This window comes from Artemia franciscana, chromosome 12 (genome assembly GCF_032884065.1).
Source record: "Artemia franciscana chromosome 12, ASM3288406v1, whole genome shotgun sequence".
In the NCBI taxonomy this organism is placed as follows: domain Eukaryota; kingdom Metazoa; phylum Arthropoda; class Branchiopoda; order Anostraca; family Artemiidae; genus Artemia; species Artemia franciscana.
In genome coordinates, this window is record NC_088874.1 from 9,878,965 (window position 1) to 9,900,964 (window position 22,000).

The 22,000-nt window shown below is 34.8% G+C and overlaps 3 protein-coding genes across 3 annotated transcripts in view; 1 reads left to right on the plus strand and 2 right to left on the minus strand.

The window, feature by feature from the left end:
• LOC136033660 (ubiquitin recognition factor in ER-associated degradation protein 1-like) overlaps positions 1 to 12,282 on the minus strand; it is a 28,792-nt gene extending 16,510 nt beyond the window's left edge. Inside the window, exons 1-4 of the mRNA XM_065714492.1 lie at positions 12,188 to 12,282; positions 7,900 to 8,011; positions 4,076 to 4,230; positions 1,824 to 2,096 (exon numbers count right to left, since the gene is read on the minus strand). Coding sequence (XP_065570564.1) covers positions 1,824 to 2,096; positions 4,076 to 4,230; positions 7,900 to 8,011; positions 12,188 to 12,190 — 543 coding nt within the window. The 5' untranslated portion in view covers positions 12,191 to 12,282. The remainder of the gene's footprint in view (positions 1 to 1,823; positions 2,097 to 4,075; positions 4,231 to 7,899; positions 8,012 to 12,187) is intronic.
• Positions 1 to 22,000, plus strand: part of LOC136033659 (alpha-aminoadipic semialdehyde dehydrogenase-like) — a 372,653-nt gene that overhangs the window by 87,640 nt on the left and 263,013 nt on the right. The window lies entirely within an intron of this gene.
• Positions 18,748 to 22,000, minus strand: part of LOC136034187 (GPI ethanolamine phosphate transferase 1-like) — a 15,065-nt gene continuing 11,812 nt past the window's right edge. The window contains exon 4 of the mRNA XM_065715365.1: positions 18,748 to 19,583. Coding sequence (XP_065571437.1) covers positions 19,377 to 19,583 — 207 coding nt within the window. The 3' untranslated portion in view covers positions 18,748 to 19,376. The remainder of the gene's footprint in view (positions 19,584 to 22,000) is intronic.

Sequence of the window (22,000 nt, forward strand, 5' to 3'; positions counted from 1 at the left end):
AACTTAGCGTGAGAAAAGCAAAGAGAAGTGACAGAATAGATGGGAAATATAATTTGGGCTATATATTTGCATATTGGGGGAGTGTTTGTAAGGAATTTGGGCAGTGTGAAGCCAAAAAACAATTATTACTTCATAATATGTAGAATAATTGTTGCTAACACATTTTGCATGCAGGCCCGTTGTACTTTACTCCCTCCCCCCCTCAATGTACAAATATACAGTCCAAACTTTTTTATAAACTATTGTACTTTTAACATACTTAGGTATATTTCATTAGGATTAACCTAACTTCACTTCTTGAGAGGTAGGGGGTATATCATGCAAGTACCTAAATGTTTCTATTATTTTCAGTTTCAAAGTTTAATGACTTGATTAAAGGGACTGTTGGTATCTTTTCAAGCATTTTTTTTTTTTTTATGAATAAACCGAAGACTCGCCTTGCAAAGTTGAGCTTTAAGTGAATTCTCCCCCCCCCTTTAAAAATAAGCATCTATCAATGCAATTGAAACTCCGACTCTTCGACTCGCTAATCAACTACGCTGCTGCCATCTACACCTGCGAAATGTAGACACTCAAAAGTTGAGGACGGGCGCAAAATTTCGGCCTTCGAGACAAAACGTGTCCACCGTATAGCTGGTGTATGTATCTAGACAGAATCTTCAACAAAGACCTTGGAAAAAGCAACTTAAGCTAGAAACTACAATTCTCCAGAAAGTGCGATTACAGCAATTCAGTTGGCTAAGTCACCTACATCGAATAGAAAAATCACGCCTGCCAAAAGTTACCTTTCAATAAAGGGTCCATGGTAGGGTCCACTTGGTAGACCTAGGAAGAGAGACAAGACAACTTCAGAGGTGACCTCCTATGCCTCCTCATACATGCTATAACTAGCGAGCATCATATAAGAAACTGATCAATTAAGTTATGAAGGAAATGATTCCAACGCAACCCATGAAGATGTTCTAGACATAAGTAAGCGCATAAGAAAAACAATGTGGAATAGAATATTTCTTTCGATTCATTTTCGAGAGACGTATGCAAGAGTGATAGCCAGCGAAAGTTTCACAGCCAGAAGCGGGGGAGGGGTCACTCCCACCCTCTTTCAGCAGTGCATTTAAGTCCATGTTCCTTAATACTTATTTTGCTGAAATTCAAGAAAATAATCCTTTGAACAGGCACAATAGTAAATTTAAAAATTATTGAGCCACAGAAATAAATAGAAATTTCCGATTTTTTGTATAAATTATCTGTGTGACTTCTAAAAGCTAATTACACTATCAAGCCAACCAAAGAAAAAATAATTCGAAAAAGCACATGAAAAATAAAATAAATTCGTTGCATAAATTATCTGTGTAAGGACTTATAAAAGCTAATTACACTATCAAGTCCACAAAAGAAAAAATAATTCCAAAAACCAAATAAAAAATAAAATAAATTAAAACTGAAAATTGGAAAACTTCCAGTACTTAAGTACATTTCCAAGAAGGCCAAGAAGAGTCTTCAAAGACGTATGTCCATTATCAGTGGATATTTTTGACGAAAAAAGTTTATTTGATCATCCTTATTTCTTCTCTTTTTTATATGGGATACGGTTTTCATTCTATGCATTCATACTGATAGATAGTCTCTGAGGTGATGAGTTTCTAAAAGAGACTCAGTTTAAAATATGAACGCTAAAAGAACGAAAAAAAGGAAAAAACGAATTCAATCTGATTGAGCAAGGGAGGATCGTAAAAAAAGATATAATACAAAATTTGGAAAAAAGACGAAACTTGAAAGGAAAGAAAAGGAATCAGAAAAAATGAACAAACGAAAACTCTTACATTCATGTCACACTCAATGATTGAAACAGCATCTTTTGGCTTCAACTCCAGTACAAGCAGCTCGTATCTTTTATTATTGTACATAATTGCTATAATGTCGCCTTTAGTCAGGCAAGCAAAATTTCGCAGCGTATTTTCAAGTACCGCTTTTGGATTTGTTATATCCAAGAAGTCCACACTTTGAGGTTGAAATTTCGCATAGGTGGCAACTGGTAAAGTCACTGATTCTATTTGAATAAGGTCCCCTTCATTCAATCGTAGATTCTCCATCATCTGAAATAAAATATATAATACAAAGATAAAGTAAAAACAAAACAGGGGCTGGCTGTTGACGAAAAAAGGCTTAAACAGGGGTAGTGACAGCATGGATTGCCACAAATAGATAATTGAGGTAGTATAAGCTTACCTCTTATAAGCAAGCTACATTTTACCAGCATTGTCATATCAGAGTGCTCCCTATAAACTGAACACTAAAGGCATATTTAAAATGGGTTTTTACTAACACCGAGATTCAGGTAGCATTAATTGAAGCCAATCAGAATTTCGTATAGCATTTTCCGGCCAATCAGAAAATTCTATTTGAATTTCATTGGGTCAAATTGGTGCTGGTTAAATTTCGATATTAGTAATATTTCATCGTGAATCGGCCTTTAGTTCTCCTAAGGCATAGTAGGTTATCAGCTGTTTTCTTTGAAGGGGAGGGGTGAGGGAGGCTGGGGCCCACGGATGACATCTACTTTAAAGAAACTAAAAACAGGATGGCAACTCTGAACACATAAAATCTACAGTACGTGCACATTGCAAGGTATATACTTCTTAAATTATAGCAAAGTTTAAGTCAAAACGTTTTTGTTTAAGGTTAAACAGCTGATTCTTCTGGACCTTTGATTCTAGCTGACTGTAGTTGACTTCAAGCACTTTGTCCTTCGTGTTCGCTTATCTCTTGAACCCTAGTTGACTTTTCAAATCTCCTTTTACTGAGAGGGAGCTGGCGCGTAGTCAGTTGTCGCAAGTCTGGATAGCTTACGGTTAAACAAATTACCAAGTAACATCTGAATTTCATAAGCCAGGTGAGGTGGAGAAAGGCCCAGTCCTTCCGGAAGAGGCAGAAGTAGAGAACTACGATAGTTTGACTATGGTGGCTGAGTTTGGGTAGCTTACGATTAAACAAATTACCAAATAACATCTGAGTTTCATAAGCTAGGTGAGGTGGAGAAAGGCCCAGTCCTTTCGGTCAAACCAAAAATAGAGAACTACCATAGTTTGACTATGGTGGCTGAATCTGGGTAGCTTACGATTAAACAAGAGCTTACCTCCAGCAAGAGGACTCAAAGTTAAAGGAAGGCCAAGCGGTGGTTTAGCTGTCCTGACAACTTGTCAATCAGAATTGTTTGAAACATGTGATTGCTATCTTGATATGACGATTGATAACTTGGTAATAGTCAATCTTTATTTTCCAACCAAATAAAGGGACGATGCTTCTGAAAGAAAATTGGCTATCGCTTGCAGAGAGGTGATCATTTTGTATAATGACCTATATAAATACATACATACAGTATTACAGATAAAAATATTATTGTAAAAATACTTATGGAAATGTTTGACCAAATACCACGTATATAAAAGAAAATACACCGCTAATAGCATGGGTGGGCCAAAAATGAGCTGTCAATCTGTCTAGTTGGTTGGAGTCAAAAGAGGATGGTTGTATTTGGTAATGCATTTCGTCATAGTTGAATTACTGCTATTATTCGCTATTATTTTTATTGTGTTACAAAAATCGCCTTTTATTAGTTCAATGGTAGACAATAGAAAGGGGGATCCACTATATAATATGATAGGTTTTGTCTGGGAAGTTTAAAACCGGTGCTCTTGTTGGATAACCAGATTTTTTTTTTTTAACCATTCATGATGTGACTTCAAAGCTTCGATTGAACTAACATTTTGAGTTCCCTTTTTAAACACATTCCAGCGTACATGTACGGCTTGTCGTTAAAATTGGTAGACAGTAGAAAGGGGGATCCACTATATAATATGATAGGTTTTGTCTGGGAAGTTTAAAACCGGTGCTCTTATTGGATAACCAGATTTTTTTTTTTTTTAACCATTCATGATGTGACTTCAAAGCTTCGATTGAACTAACATTTTGAGTTCCCTTTTTAAACACATTCCAGCGTACATGTACGGCTTGTCGTTAAAATTAGGCTGAAACTAGCACAAACTTAATATAAGAATAAAGACAAAGACTTTACCCAATACGGAATATGAACTCTCCCTTCTTGGGCAACAAATTCCAAAACACCACAATGAGTCATTCTTTCTTGTATTTCATTGCTGAGCTTAAACATCATAGGATAACTTATGTGAAGACGAGTTAAAAGATCAAGGGCACTAGGTGGCATTATAACTAGAAAAGAGAAAATATGAGTAGGGTATTATGTACCCCTTACTAGAGGCTACTATTGCACTGACACTATCTTATTGGCATTTTTAGGAGTCAGTTATCAAAAAATTACCATCATAGAGGAGGAAAAACAGGTTTACCTTCAGGGAAATAAAAATCAGCTTAATTATACAAAAATATATCCACCCAAATCCCCTTGGACAAGTGTCCCAAATTTGCCCTTGAAGGAGCTAAATGAGGGGGGGGAATCGATTTTTGCGTTTATAAATATTATGGAGTTTAAATAGTCGTTTCCTATGTAGCATAACGAGTCGAAATTCGACGTCAGATTTCCGTACACCAGTCCAGTATCAATTCTTCGCTTCATTGAAGGGGACGGGGTAAAGTATACAGATCAGTATTTGGCGGATTTTTGTTACTAAAGATCATTTTATATCAAATAAAGTACTGTATTGCCAAATAAGAGGTCGAAAAACAGTCCTTCTTTAGTCTACTCTTTGATTTCTACCTTTAAGGGGTCTGTAATATGGGGGATTGATAAGCATAGCAACTTGAAAACTACTTCTTTAATCAAGATCAAAACTTAAGATCAATCAGTTATGAAAATGAACTTTAAAACTCGGGTAAATTAATCAAAAAAACATTTTGATTTTAAACAACAACCTAAAACTGATTCTTCTTCTGACTCGTCTTTGTCATCCTCCTCATTCTGTCTTACTGCAGCGTTAGCATATAACGTCCCTTTACACTCTGCCAACTCAGAGGTATCTATAAAGAAACAATCCTGATTCCCAGCTGCCATTATAATGCCCATGAGTCTCCCTCCTGCAATGCAATCATGTTTTACTTGATATAAATCTGCTAACAAAAATGAACTTTTGAAATAGACCTGGGATTTTTCTTCCCTCCCCTCCACTTTGTAGAAACGCCTTCCTTAGTAATATCAAAAATCCAGCGTCGTTTATACTCCAGCCTGAGAAAAACCCCTGCTAGATTCAGACCAACTCGAGCAGGCAGCACTTATCATTCAGAAAAAAGGGGAGAGCTACCGGGCTCTCATCATCCATCAGACACAAGCGGAACCCGATTTACAGAATTGGTACTAGCAAGCGAACTTATTTCTCCCTCCTCGGATTACTCCTCCAGGGATAGTTTCTTACACTACCGTGGACCTTTTCCTTGCGCAGACTAGTGCTTTATATGCATCCCATCTCGCAACGTACTCCACCAAATACCCTACATTATGGTCAGGCACTGGGCAAGATTGTCAATGGTTGGAAAGTGATTAGAATTAGCAGTAGTACATTCCAATGTATGCTTGTCTGAGGGGAAGCCACGAGAACGCTGGCATCCCTACCCCAGTATTTGTAAAGTTGCGTTTCTAAATTATTATTGCCACTCCAGTAGTATCCCATGTCTGCTTTTCAGTGCCCAGTTACCCCCTATTCTTTTCTTCCTTAGTGGCTTGAGATCATGAAGAAGGTTTAATGGCGATTCTCCAAATTGCTTAGGATTTTTATCAATTAGTTTGGATTACTATGTATTGGCCATGACTTTTTAGAGGTTCCACTTGATTTCTACAGTTTGGTATTGATTTCTATGGTTTGGTCTTGATTTCTATGGTTTGGTCTAGATTTCCGAGGTTGGTCCTGAGTTTTATGGTTTTTTATGACTATTGATTTTTATGAACCATAAGCGATACATAGAAATCCGGAAGAATCGCATTGAAATCATAAGCAATGCATAGAAATCGACACAAATTCATAAAAATCAGGGTCAACCCTAAGAATCCAGACGAAACCAGAGACATCAAGACAAAACTGTAGAAAACAAGACGGGTCCATAGAAACCCAGAAAAATCCAATAGAAATCATAATCAATGCATAGAAATTCAGGGTAATTCATAGAAATCATAACCAATGCATAGAAATGCAAACCAATTCATACAAATAAGGGTCAACCCTAAAAATCCAGACCAAACCAAAGACATCAAGGCAAAACTTTAGATATTATGACCAGTACATACAAACCCAGAAAAATCCCATAGGAATCATAACGAATATATAGAAATTCAGAAGAATTCATCGAAATCATAACCAATGCATAGAAATCCAGATAAATTCATAAAAATTAGGGCCGACCCAAGAAATCCATACCAAACCATTAAAATCAACACCAAACTGTGAAGATCATGGTCAACCTCTAAAAAATCATGACCAATACATAGAAATCCTGAAGAATTCATAAAAAAAGGACCAAACTGTAGAAATTAAGACCATCCTTTCGAAAATCAGACAAATTCCTAAAAATCAAGACCAAACCGTAGAAATCGGGGCCGACCCTAGACATCCAGACCAAATCATAGAAATCAAGGCCAACCTCTGAAAAATCATGACCAACACATAAAAATCCCGACGAATTCGTAAAAATCATAACCAATACACACAAATCCGAAAGAATTCATAGAAATCATAATCAAGGCATAGCAATCAACACATATTTATAAAAATCAGGGTCAGCCCTAAGAATCCAGACCAAACTAGACACATCAGGACAAAACTGTAGGAAACATGACCGGTCTATAGAAATCCAGAAAAATTCCATAGAAATCATAATCAATGCATGTAAATTCATTGTAAGCATAACCAATGCATAGAAATTCAGAGGTACCCAGAAACAAATCACACCTAACACTTACCAAAAAACTTATTGAGAAATCAATTGTGCAATTAACTTGTTACGATATTGTGACGCTTAGCATGAGTTGACTAGTGTCACAGAAACAATACTTTGATTACCTAGAATGTATATATATGAACATAATATCTTCAGTGATTCAATATCCAGATATCAGATCCTTATTTTTTATCTTTCTCTTCATTGTGAAGTTCTTTTACATTGTTTCCAGAAATGTAGTTCACTTTTAGTCATTTTGTAATGTGACAATTTTATGGAACCATAGCATCTATGGTTTTGGTACATATGGAACTGATTTTTTAAGCTACCAGGTAATGCCCAGACAGTCAGTTCTTCTTTATTGTCTTTATGAGTTATTAAGACCAGTGATGGATTTAAAACTATGACACTTCAAGGCCCAAGGATTTTTGCCACCCCCTTTTGTGAGATTTCCAGGGAAATCCTTGCAAATTCAGGATTAGTGGAAGCACTGACAGAATGCAATTGACAAACCAAAAGTAATGAAAGAGAGAGATGATACCAAACTTTCAACCGCCATTCTTGGAAGACGTCTTACAGTTTATAACTGCCACAGAATTGTGTTGTTTTAAATCATTTTTCTGTGAATAGGTGGCAGAGTGCACTTGGCACTTTGACAATAAATCATATTGGTCCAGTTTTGTTACAAAATAAATTACTAAGTGATAATTATTGTGCCACCTGGCATTTTATGTCTCCAGGCCCAGGCCTATTGATAAATCCTGGGCTGATTGTGATGTTTTTCTTGCTGTTACAAGAAGTGTTGTTCCTATTTTCTTTTATTTTGTACTGTGACAAACCTATAGGACTGCAATATCTATTGTTTTGTGATAGATATCTATCCCAAGTGATAATACTCTGTTTCTACTCAAAAAAAAAATTAATGAATAAACTCAATAATGAATACTCAGTAAATGAAAACAATAAAATTAAAAAAAGAACAAAGGCACCACTTACTTTTCCCTCCTTTTTCTAGGTCCTGTTTGTCATCTGAGAGCATTGAAACTGAATAACATCTATATTGCTTGACAAACTTGTTAGGTATTGCCTGCATGAATGGGAATCCAAACTGGAATATAAATAGAAATATATTTTTCTGGGCTGTATAACCAGAATCTAAAGGATGAGATGTGTTATTTCTTTCTCAAAGCAAGAGTTGGCAACTTCAAACAATGTAGTCTTTCTTTGTATGGAAATTTATTCATGCTGCTAACCATCTTAGTGGCATGATGCTGGACATCCTCAAGCAACTTCTTATCTTTATTGAAAAAAGGGGCTGTCAATGACTTTCCAACCTCCAGATGTGGTTGTACAAGCACCTTATATAACTTCATAGAATCTCTTGGGTGTCGGCTGGAGATGGTTCTTTTTATGATACTGAGGGATTTATTTGCAGAAGATGAAACAGACTTAGCATGGCTGCTAAACTTTAATTGGTGATCAACAACAACCCCAAGATCTCTTTCATCAGAAACAGCAGAAAGGAAGTTGTCTTGAAGGAAATACTTATGATGCGTGTTGTGTTTGCCAAAATGGATGACATGGCATTTGTCAACATAAAAAGTAAGGAGCCATATGTTAGCCCATCTTCCTAGACTATCAAGATCTGTTTGAATTGGTTGCTGGTCACAGGGAGTAGCTGCTTTTCCAACTAGTTTTGAGTCATCAACATATAGGATAATAAGATTTGAAAGAAGGGTGGGTAGATTGTTGACATAGAAGTTGAAAAGTGTTGGTCCAAGAAGCCACATCTCACAATTGTAAATTTTTGGGAGAGCAAACATAACCACAAAACTTTTTTATTTCCCCTCCAATAACCATAAAAAAAACGAATTGATATGTAAAATGAATATATATTAATTCATTTTTGTTTTATAGTTATCAGAGGGGAGATAAAAAAAAAAGGTTGTAAGGTTTTTTTTGCTTTTCTGAAAATTTAAATTATGGAGATACAGCATTTTGATACCCCACTGATGATACATCAGTTTTTTATCAACATTTAGAAGCAGGTTCAAAAATAAGATAAAATGTTTAAAATAGGGTAGGAATTAAGCCTTAACATCAGCCTTAAACAAGACAATCATACAACTCTTCATTTATGGCAAAATTTGTGAAGCTTATCCTAGTTTTGTTCTGACTAAATCAAATCGCAGACAAAAGGGTCAAATTAATATTGATATTGTCTTTTGACTAAAATTTTAGACATTAAAGTGAACACATGAAGCAGCAGCATATAACTTCAAGTGAAAAAGGTACTATTACCCTCTTAAGATTATTTAAAGACAAGCCTAGTGGTGAAAATCAATACAAAGCTGCTTAAAGGTTCAAAGGAACCCCATTGATAATTTTGAGACAAGATAATGTTTTTTATGTTTCAATATTTTCACTTTTATTTTTAGGTGGAAAGACACTAATTTGCTTTTACAATTATAAGTGGCAATAAAAAGTAAACTGAATTTGAGGAAAATGACCAGTTAGATGATTAATATATTCATTTTCTAAGACTACCAAGCAAAAAAAAAAATAAAATACTCAGCTTGTTGTGCAGCTTAGCTTCTCTGATCATTATGGGCATTTGGTGACTGCTTCATAACTACAAAAGTTATAAGATTTTCCAACTTCTCTGAGGTATTAAAGAAGGTTAAAGTATTAATAAACTGAGGATTTACAAGTTAAATATTCTATTAGAATTGAAGTGAAATAAGGTATTTAAATTGTTGTTGAGGTTTTATGTTGGCCAACAATGTTGACATAATTTGAGGACCCAAACACAATAGAGTGATCTGGACTATTTGTACTTATAAATGCTGTTATAGGGCTAGTTGGTTTCATTTTTACTATTCAATCTTTCTTGGCCATTTGGAAACACACAAAAAAAAAGAAAAATGGTGTATAAAATCACAACAAAAATAAGCAATTCATTAATAATCCCTTTGACTTGAATAGTTTTGCCAGGAATGAGATTAATGAAGTACCTTCTACCCTTGCCTCAATAACTGCAACAATATGAGTTAAAGCACCATCTTCATCAACTACATGCAATGTTTTTGAAAAAAATAATAAAGAATTTGATGTGTTAAAATCTTCTTGATGTGTGATTAGCTTGAATATCTTACCAAATACAACACTCACAATTTCAAATATACTGATAGACAACAGTGGAGTCTAACCTTTGCCACACATTCTTAAAGTTATTGAAATACATCCTAATCACCAACACAGTCAACCTTGAATAAATTTTGATCTCAGACAAGAGTGTTGTAAAACCAAATAATTTTATGTGAGTAGACTAGGGTGTAGAGGTAATTTTTGTCTAATTTCAAATGTTTAAATACCAGATATTTGTTTTCCTCATCCAAGTCAACCTTGTCAAAGATGTCTGAAATTTATTGGAGTCAACCTTGTATAAATCTAATCTCTGACAAGTGTGTTGTAAAACAGAATAATTGTATTTAAGTAAACCAGGCATAGAGATAACTTTTGTCTAGATTCAAATGTTTAAAAAACCATATGTTTTCAGGATTGTTGTAAGATAACCCTAACTGGTCTAATCCTAACTATCTAGCCCAACACACACAATGGGCCAAATTAGCAGCCTGTAGTCTATGTATAGGAAAGACTGGAATATCTGGTCAAGTACTGGTGGTGTTACTGTAAGATACATACAAACAGGCTATTTATTGTGATTTTTTTTAAATATCACTGGGTCAAACTGAGTCAAAAACTACCAGCAAAGCTTTCAACCTGCACAAATGTGATCACAAAAGGAAGACTGGCTGTAGACTCAAGAAAAGGGATACAATGACAATTCTTGGCTAAGGACATGAGAGATAACTTATAAGTGCAGGATCTAGACCTAGACAGATAGCCTATATAAAAGATCTGTAAAGGGGGAATGTTTTTTGCTGTGCAGCACTTCTAATGTATTATTGAAGCATGCATCAAAAAATCCAGAAATAGGTGACAGCAAAACATTAAAATCATAAAAAAAATTCTATGGAAATAATGGGGGGAAAGACCTCTCTAAATAGCCTACCTAGGCCACTGTTATTAAGCTAGACCTATTCATCTATACTTGAAATCTTTGGTTAAGCTATATAAAATCATAAGAGGGGGGGGGGGGGGGTAAAATTCTAGTTAATTGACTTCTTGCTATCTCAGAAAGGGTTTAGGTTAGGAAAATGAAACTTTCAGGGATGAATCTACAGACTAAAGTAAGTCCTGGGAAGGCATTTTGAAGCAACTACCTCTACTCCTTCTCCCTCTAGAGGGCCCTGACCTTTAAAAATATGTGTGTTATAAAAGTGAAACCTTGCAAAATAGATCTCCTGCTTAATTGAAGTATAACAAAATTGTTTTCAGCTTCATAGCTTTGCTCAATTCCATTTTATAAGGTTTTAAGGATATGCAAATACATTTCTTAAATTTTGAAAAAAAACATTGATATGGCTCAAAATTCTACTCAAATAACAGGAATTGCATTTTCAGAACTAAAGGCAGAGAAAAAACAACTAGTAACTGATAATTAAGGTAAAACATTGTTTTGTCAAAACTTCAATAGGTATAGACCTGTCATATAGGCAAATTTCAGGGCCCTCTAGAGGGAGAAGGAGTGGAGTTGGGTACCTTAAAATACCTTCCCAGGACATACTTTAGCCTGTAGACCCATCCCTGAAAGTTTTATTTTCCTAACCTAAACCCTTTCCAAGATAGCAAGAAGTCAATTAACTAGAATTTTACTGAGGGGGGGGGGGGGGTACCTGGGAATAGATTGTAAAAATGTGGACAAAACCATAATAATGAACATAGCCTAGAATTAGTTATTTAAAATGTCTCATTTTTGTCCTAACCTGTTTCCTTCTGAAAATCTATTATTCTCAACCTTTAAATTTTATGATGTTTTGTTTTGAGGGCATGCCCAACTAAAATAGAACTATGTGTTTCCTTTGGATGTGGTCAACTACAATTAATTTACCACAAGATCATTTGAACAAGTAGCCTAACTAGCCAACTCTAATGATGATTTTGCCTTGTATTTTTCAAATCATGATAATAAGAAACATCAATTTTTCCCATAATTTAAACTTTGGATCCTGAACATTCATTCACCTAGTATAGCCTAGGCCATCTCAACTAGCCTAATTTCCAAGGAAGCAAGAAGCCTTGCATCTGTAATTTTTCCAAAACCTTTTACGAGCAAAAACTTGCAGTAGCTTTATACAGAGAATCATGCAATAAAACTAACCATTTTATATTCTTGCAACCTAAATACAATGGATCAAAACGAGAATTATTAATAAGCAATTCCAATGTGCTTCTTGTTTGAACAAGTTTTTTTTTAGAAGAAATTAATAGATGTCGATAGCGTCAATTAATATCACCTAGGGAGCGCTTGAAACTTGGACTGCAGTTGAATGGTTTTTGACAACAAGACAAAGTTTCACGGTTTGAACCTTGAAAAAACTACTGTCAGAATTTCGACTGACTGACCTGAAGTTAAAGAAAATTCAATAGCGCAGGCTGAAAAGGAACTCTTACATCTAAATGTATGTATGAATGTATTTATTTATAACCAATCGTACAAAATAATGAAGTGATGGAGGGCATTGAGAAAAAAAAGAGACAAAATATCGTAAATACATTTTAAAATAGAAAAAAAATCATTCCATGTCAAAAGACAACGGTCTGCCATTCATGGCCGGTTTGCTTATTGCACATATGTACATCTTGTACAGCTAACTTAACAAACGGGTCAGACAAGCTATACTTTTTTATCAAATAGGAGTTGTGGGTCCAAGGAGGAACTCGCGACAGAAACTTAGCATATTTGAAGAAAACGCACTTCATCCTAAGATGGTTAGATTCACTAAATATAGGGTAAAACTGTGCTAAATACAGAATATTTGGCAGGACGCCCCTTTTTTAATTCCTAGCAAGATGGGCTCTATTCAAATGAAACTGAAAACTAACAATAGTGCCATATGCACGACAAATTTTAGTTTCCATACTTTCTAGCATCAATAGCCTAGTTTTCTTCAGATATTTTCCTATAGGAAGGCCAAGATAATTCAACTTAACACAAGGCTTTCTTTCTGTACCATTCAGATCTATAGATATATCATCTGATCTAGTCGCATCTAATTCATTAAAAATCAAAACATCAAATTTTCCAGCATTTAGGGAAAGTCCAATATCACTGTAGTTTTTAGATATCTCTGAAAACATTTTTCTAGCCCACTGGTGTTCTTACTAATGTTAAAATGTCGTCTGCATAACATAATATTAACAGATCAGTCCCTTTATATATACAGTACGAAAAAAAGTTGGCACTGAGCTGAAAGCGCTGGATTATTATAAACCGTGGGAGAAGTAACTGCACCCTGCTTAACCCCGATATAAATTGGTATATCATCAGTTAGCAAATTGCTTCCAGGTATGCGTATTTTTGCTTTTATATGGCGGTACATGTACAGAAGAGGTTTAACTAAGTCTAGCGATACACAACGGTCCAAAAGCTCATTCATTGCTTGGGGATGCAACAACGAATCAAATGCTTTACTAACATTGTATGTTCCAAGCGCTAGAGTACCATCGGATTTATTTGCATCGATGAGCAAATTGTACTGACATTTTAGTGCATGGAAGCAATCAAGCTTGGACTGGAAGCCGAACTGGTGAGGAGGCATACAACAGAGAGAACGTAGGTTATTTATTATAAGTAAATCAAACACCTTAGCAAAAACACTTGAACAGTTATAGGTCGATGCGATGAGCATTTGGATGGATCCTTTCCTTTTTTTAGAATCGGTGAAATAAAACCAACACAAAAAGAATCTGGAACTATACCACAGCAAAAAACCATTTGGTACAACAAAGAAAGATGACACATAAACTTATCAGACCCATTTTGCAAATGAAGGGCGGATATGCCATTATAACCCATAGACTGTCTTTAAAACAACAAACAAAAAAATGTGGAACGCTTCACTTTTTTTCGTGTCATCCTTGCGCAGGGGATACCCGATATCCCCTGCGCAAGGAGATACCAGGGGATACATGGTATACCATGTAATAGATTCTACATGGTATCCTTTAGCTCGTGCACAGTAATCCTCTTTAAATGCAACGATTCATCAATAGGGGACGGTAAAATTGACACAAAAGGTGGATCTTCCGAAAATGGTGAACTTGGATCGGCTATTTTTTAACCTACTAAGATAAAATGATTTTGAGACTCGTTACAAATCGTAAGACTCTGTACAGAAATGGCTTCGTTTACTAAAGATGGTTGTATATTAGGAATCTGACCCATATTACTAAGGATTATTTGCCAGGTCTTCAGTGGGATACCTTCAGCCTTCTTAAATTTCATGCTATAATACCTTTTTTCGCTTTACTGAGAAGATTAATCAAACCCATTACGAAACACACGGTATTGTTCTTTATCTGTAGGTTTTAAAGCTTGTAACTTAAACAATCAGTCTTTTCATTCCGTTATGTCTTCGTCCTTTCACAATTTTTACCAGCTTCCACTTCTTTAGCCTTTTCCAATAGCTTACATAAAAAAGCTCTAATTACTGTTTCCATTATTTTCTTTTCAAAGCAGGGACACCCGACCAATTTGAACCAAATTATTTTCAAGTTTTAGGGTGATATTTTGATAGACAAATAATAGCCTATTTACTCAAATCAGGAATTACTCGCTTAAATAACTTAAATTCAGCAAAAACACCGAAGTGGTCAGATTCGACAATCACGATAACTCATGGAGATCTAAAGAGTACATTTGAAAATATACCGTCTAAAAGCTTTATGGACGTCTAAGAAACTTGAAATGATAATCGTAGGGGCTAATCCATAAGACACACATAGATTTAAAAGCTAAAAGGTTACCGAAGACTCGATATCTAGCATGTTGTTGCTGAAATAGCCAAGAATGAAACAGGGCTTATTACTAAATTGCACTTTCACAAGTTGTTCATGAAAGTTCTCAAGAATTCTTGGATAGGGAAAGAGGAAGACCTGTAGAAAATGATTAAACGTGAATTAAAATTATTTAATCTAGGTTGTAGAACTAGTGTTTCGCACATCATTTCATTATATTTGCTCAGATCATTACGGATGTTCACGGGCAGATCTTTACGGACTTAATTAACCAGACAAAAAACCAGAACAACAAAATCAAAGTTCCTATTTTACTTTCATCAAAACAATCATAAAAATTTACCCTCAAAATAATCATAGGAACTTACCCTCTGATTTTTTACATCAACTAAGTTATGAGCCCCCCCCCCTAGGGAAGAATAAATTCTCTAAAGAACTAAATGATATGTGGCGTCTATTACGGCGAATACCAGTCGCAATTAAATATGCGCTCACATCTTTCATAGCATAAAAAAAATCAACGAAAAAAACGAACACTAAGGAAGAAAAAGCAAAAAAAAACACAACTTTTAGATAAAGGCAAAAAGAAAAAGTAATCCTTGTCAATCAGAAAAAAATATACAGAATAAACACGCACACCGGTAACCAAACACTCTCAACCAATTATTGTTACTACAAACTATTTCATAACTTTCGAAAGATGACATAATTCTCTGAACCACCATTATTAAAAAACACGTGATCCTTTAACCTGAATCGACCCCTTTGAATACGCTCACCATAATCTCGTCTAGTGACTAGTCTAGCAAGCTCATTAATTGGATAATTCTGAAAATATTCAGCTATCAATCCGTCAGAGTTTCTGATTTGCAAACAAAGCGGGAATGATTTATATGCCCTTGCATCAATACCTGCATCACGTAACAGGGATCGCTTACTAAGTAGGGCTTTAGCGGCTTGGCATAACTGGGGGTTGCATCAAAATTGAGAAACAAATCTTCTAACGGACCAGTAATCTTAGTTTATAGTTTATTTACGATATGTAATAAGCCTATTTCTTTTTCCATGTTGCCAACTTCAATTTAAAAAAAAATGGCATTCTATTACACTGGATGTAAATAATTTCTAACACCACACTGGGTAATCATGGCAAAACATAAAATCACAGAAAAAAGAGAAAGCAAGGACAATAATAGTCAGTGAAAAAATTGTGCAAATATTTCAATCAATACCTCTGCTTGACCGTCCTCAGTGCAGAGTAAAACTGATATAATATAAGAAACCAAACCATAAAACCAAATACAAAATATATCCTTTCAGACTAACGGGGAAAGGGTAACTCACTTACCCATTCACCGGTTACCGTTTCAGCGTGACTCTGCAAGGGTCATGGTTATTTTAGTTATGTATTTTGTACTTTATCTCTGTTATTTGAGATGGTCACTATCAGGGTAGCCTTACACCCAAATACATTCCATGGCGTTTCTCTGAGGAAGTCTGGACCAGCAATTACTAACACCAACTTGAAATTTACTTCTGTGACGCTTCGCGTAGCTCATATTTTTCAAGCTCATATCACTAATATCAGAGAGAAAGGGCATGTCTACATCATCCTACTTGAGTGGAGAAGCCGAAACAAGGCATTATAACTCTTTGAGGGAATTTTGTTAATTTTTATGATTAAACAGTAAAAATATATATACGAAACACTCTGGATCCTACGACTTTTGTTGTTTAATCTGAAGAGTAAATTTGACATAAATGAAAATTTTGTGCCTTAGTCGAACTATAATCGCACCTGTCCACAAAAAGGAAATATTTACGAATATTCCTGTTTTTTTTTATTCCAATAGCACAAATGCAAATTTTTATCTTTTGATTTGCAAGCTTGATTCAGGTTTGAATCGAAGCTTGCAGAATGTCAGCCCACAGCCACACAGCCTTGTCCCTACAGCCCAAATGGATTTGTTTTCGGTAGTGCAACAACCCTGGTAGTACCTATCTCCTCAACTAGTTGAAACAAACTCTCTGGTGGGATTTTCGGACCTTTGAGAAAAATTTTTAGGATTTCAGGTAGGATAATGGAGGGGAAGAAAGTCGAACCGCTGATTTCGACACCATACATGGGGAATGAAGCAAAAACTTGTGGTATCTGTAATAAGTCACACGCTAGGCATTATAATTCTTTTTTCACCAACAAATGGGTAGTACTGAAGTGAAAAGAATTAAAACATGGATAATCTTTAAATTTGGTAATTTTTTTTATAAATATTTGATGGAAGTATCACTTAGGTTTATGTGTACTTTGAGCGGTAGGAGGGATTTGTTTTCCAGAGCCCAAATTCATACTAAAAACAGCATTAAATTAAAAAAAAATTCAAAAGTTATGAGAAACCTAAATTCTCAAAAAGTCTAAAAGAGATCCTGCCAAAGCTAAAAAATGATAAATTTCAGAATAAATTTTGCGAAGTGGAGACAAAGATTAAAACATATGGTACAAGTTTGACCACCTCAAATTCAACCTCATCCGAAGGGTTTCAGTGAGACTGTGTGTGAGGACTTTGAATTTTATTTCTGCGTAGGAACCTATTTTTTAAATTTACATTCCTGAGATTGGTTAAGCGATTTTTTTTTATATAGGGTGTGCAGTCATTTTCGTGTTGTTTTCTGTTTTTATTTATTGTAATTACCAGTGAGACTCCAGAGATTTTAACTTCATTCTTCAGTAACAGAATAAAACAACTAGATAATTTATATTTAAATCCCACTATAAACCGTACTTCTACTAATGGAGGAGATAGTCACTACCAGAGTTGCCGCACAACTCAAGACAAATCCATAGCGATGTTTTTTGAGGAAGTCCGGTCCAGCTTTTGCTAGAATTTCCTAAAATTTATCTCTCATGACGCTATACGTAACTCATACTTTTAATGCTTATATCTCTAATACCAGATATAAAGGTATTAAATAAGAGAAGTAAACAACCAAACAAATACTGTCAATAGTTAAATCAGTATGTTTTGTCGATAAATTTGATGATTAACTGTTATTCATTAAATCATTAATAACCAATTTTTTTTTACTATTCCTTTTTCGACAAAAGTTATTGTCCTACTTCTAGGATCATTCCCTTTTTATTTTCATTTATTTCTATTTGCTAAGTCGATTGCATATCTCAGTGACAGTCACGGGTGCAAATTACCAATAATGTAAGGAAGGAATCTTGTTTTTCTTTTTTTTTCTAAAGTGTTATTTTAAAAATTTAGGCGGAGAAAGGTAATTTTACTGTTTTTTTTCTATTTTTTCAAAAAAATATCTTTCAAGATCTTGGGAGGGGGGGGGGGGTAATCTAGAGAACAATTATCACCCCTTCCACCCTATCCACCAATTTGCACCTCTAGATTCAGTTATCACTACCAATATTTAGAAAAAAAATGATATTTTCTTATTACAACTTTTTCACTGAGGTAAAAATCTCACATACCGGCAACATGGCAAAATTTTTCTTTTCATTATAATACTAAAGTATATGAGGAATATAGAGGAAACGAAATTGAAAATCTTTCAGTCAATTCGACATTAAGTTTACACAAGTTCAGAAACACATGACATAACCACGCTCATACTTTAGAATTATAACAAATTATACAGCAGAAACAAGACGAATGTTGCAAGAAAATGAGTTGCGGCTTGGAAACATGTACTTCCGCTTGGCAAAGGAATCTATCCTTGCGAAACAATAAAAGAAGGGAAGATATTTTTGTGACTAAGGGGGTTCAATGAGGGACAACTATTAGTCACTATCTCTTACTTATTCTCAAGCCAAATTGTGTCCCCTATTTACGGTCAAGGAACAATGATTAATATCAATGCTTAACGATTAGACTAAAACACTAATGGACGACTATTGATTAAGGCTAATTACCTATAAAATAAGGATTTTATTAAATAAACAACCAGAATAAAAACAAGCAGAAATTTTCACTTTTATTTGGCATTTTAAATAAAAATGTCCACACATACCATCTTAATATTAACATCGTATTCAATGCTATCGAGTCATATAAACAACCTCGGAATAAGACAATACTAATTTTAAACAAGTATAGTTTAAAGAAAATGTTAAAAAGAAATACATATTATAAATTAAAAATTATAAAATTATATATTAAAAATCATAAAAAAAACCCATCTTAATATTAACATTAAAAAATAATAGCAATAATAGCAGTCGTATTCAAAGCTATCGAGTCATATAAACAACCTCGGAATAAGACAATATTAATTTTAAACAAGTATAGTTTAAAGAAAATGGTAAAAAGAAATACATATTATAAATAAAAAATTATAAAATTATATATTAAAAACTGTAAAAAAAACCATCTTAATATTAACATTAAAAATAATAGCAATAATAGCAGTCGTATTCAAAGCTATCGAGTCATATAAACAACCTCGGCATAAGAAAATACTAATTTTAAACAAGTATAGTTTAAAGAAAATGGTAAAAGAAATACATATTATAAATTAAAAATAATAAAATATATTGATTATAAATTAATACTAGAACGAACCAATATATTGCTCAAAATATTAAGAAGAAGAATGAACAATACTGTTAGCTCAACGATAACGAAATGCGAAATAGAAGTGCCGATATCTAGCCAGCTGCCGGTGTTCGTAACCATGTAGAAAAACTGGAGACCCATAAAGTCAGATATAACTTGAACAAGGAGTAACATTTTGCCATCATTCATCTGAAAGTAGACAAGAATTACAAATAATGTTTGGAATATATCTTATCAAGCTCAGACGAACTTCCACAAATACAATTCATCAAAGACAAAAACAGATACTTATCCTGTCACGTACTAGCTGAAACGCTTGTGGACAACTAGCCGAACAAGAGGTCCCTTTTCCTTCTCTGTCTTTATTTTTATATATTCTTTCCATTCTTGAAATAATAGAACTGCGAATTCAAATTTTACGCCACTTACCCAGCATTTTCTGGAATTAGCAGGCGCAACTTATCCGACAGCCAGGGGCCTCACTAGCTTTTTACCTTCGGGGAGGGGGACATCCAAATGTGCCAGCAAATTCGAGTGGGTGCCGACGACAAAGGAAATTTGTTGCTTCGTTTCTTATGTGTAAAAATAATGTTCATTAGTTGTGGAAAACTGTCATATATTGTAGAGAAAAACTGACGAATAAAACAAAATCAAGACAAAGAAAATAAGCTAAACTATAAGGCTACACGGCTTTCCAACTTTCCGCTTTTCTCCAACTAGGTTGAGGTCATTTTTTTCCAGTATGTCTTTTTCTGACATCATGAGCATGAGATGGTCAAGTCGATCGTTTGCCATTGTTAAACTCAATCTGTTCTTGACGATTTTCAGCTTCCTAAATATTCGTTCACCTTTGACCAATGTCGCTGCTATAGTTTTTGCAAAAGTGAATGCTCTGTAAAATAAAGGGAAACCCTCGTGTTTTCTTTTTTGCTAGAGAGAACAAATCGGCAAAATCAATGATATTTCCAACGCTTTTGCAAATCTCTTTAAAAAGAATAATAACGTTCCCTCTGTGGGCTAGGCATCTTAGGTAATGAATATTTCTTCATAACTTATTGGAAATAAGAGCTTATGCTCCATCTAAGCGCCCACTCATGTTACGTGCAAAATCGTAGCATTGAAATGTCAGTCTTCTTCATTGATACGAGCCATTTGCAAAACTCGTAGAATTTCTTCTGCTATATCGGCTCCTTTCTTTCACTCAGAATCTACAATGACGATTAAACGCTCTTTAGCGGCTACCTCTTCAGCAATGTACCGTGTATCTACAGCTAAACACTCTTCATGGATGACAGCGGGTATTTCGTCAGTGAAGAAGCCAAAAAAGTCAGCTTAATTAACTTCTGTTACGATTTTTTGAACTAGCTCTGTTCCATCAATCGTATTTAAGTTATTATAGCTACTACCCGACAGAAAGCAGGTGACATTTGGCTTCATCTGGTTTTTCATTCGATGGTCCGTTTCGATGTTGTGTCTCAAAAGAAGAAAAACTAGCTCAACGTGATTTTCCCCGTATAGGTTATAGGCTATTTATTTTGCTTTATTTAAAATATTTTAAGTTAATTAACTGACTTAGTCGGTAAGAATTTATATGGAGTTTCGCAAGACGAAAAACCCACAATAAGATAAATGGGTTCTATCTATTTATTTGTAAATATCAAAAATAAAAACATCAGCAAATATTCTCTTTATAAAAAATACGTGAACATTAAGAAGATGATCTTGAAATAAATACACCAAATATGAAATTATCTTGAAACGATAACGTCAGAGATTTGAATTTTAGCGGTCTTCGGTCTTTTTAAGTTGTTTAGTCTCTTTTTATTTTTCATAAACTAAATGGACATGTTCCAGAATAAATCTTTGAGAGTGATCAACATAAATAAAAGACAAAAACGATTAACTTCATTAATTAGAAAACCCTAAAGAATGCACATGCACAGCTGCTTCTCCTCCAGCAATAGATCAGCCAACTGCAGCAACCTACGGTTGGCTTGGGGGCACAATGAGTTGTTAATATTACTACTACTACTACTACTAACAACTCACGGCAGCATCTAGCCACCTGAGACCAACACAGCTATGAACGCTCCTCCTCCATCCCAATCCAATACCTCCATCGTTTAGCCCTAGACAGTTGGCCGAAAACGATAATCTTCGGCAATCTGTCATCCTTCGTTCGCAGAACGTGTCCTAGCAATCTCAATCTTTCTCTCATTATAGACCTAGAGAGCCGGACTGAACTATACTTTTCGTAGAGCCTACTACTTGAAATACGGTCAATCAGCCAGGTACCCAGAACAATCCATTGGCAATTTCTCAGAAAAAACATCTAGCAAGTCTTCATCTGCTTTTCGGAGCGCCCAAAGCTTCAGAACCATATTTGACCACTGTCATCATTGCAGCTTCCAATATTCTAATCTTGGTTTGTAGACTTATCTTCCTATTCTTCCAAACTTTTTGTTAACTGTGAAAAAACACCCTGAGCCTTGGCTATTCTATTTTTAACATATTCACTGATCCCAGTGTCCTTATCAATAGTACCAATGTAAGTGAAGCTGTCCACCTGATCAATCTTTTCGTTACTCAAAGTCACCTTTTCATCT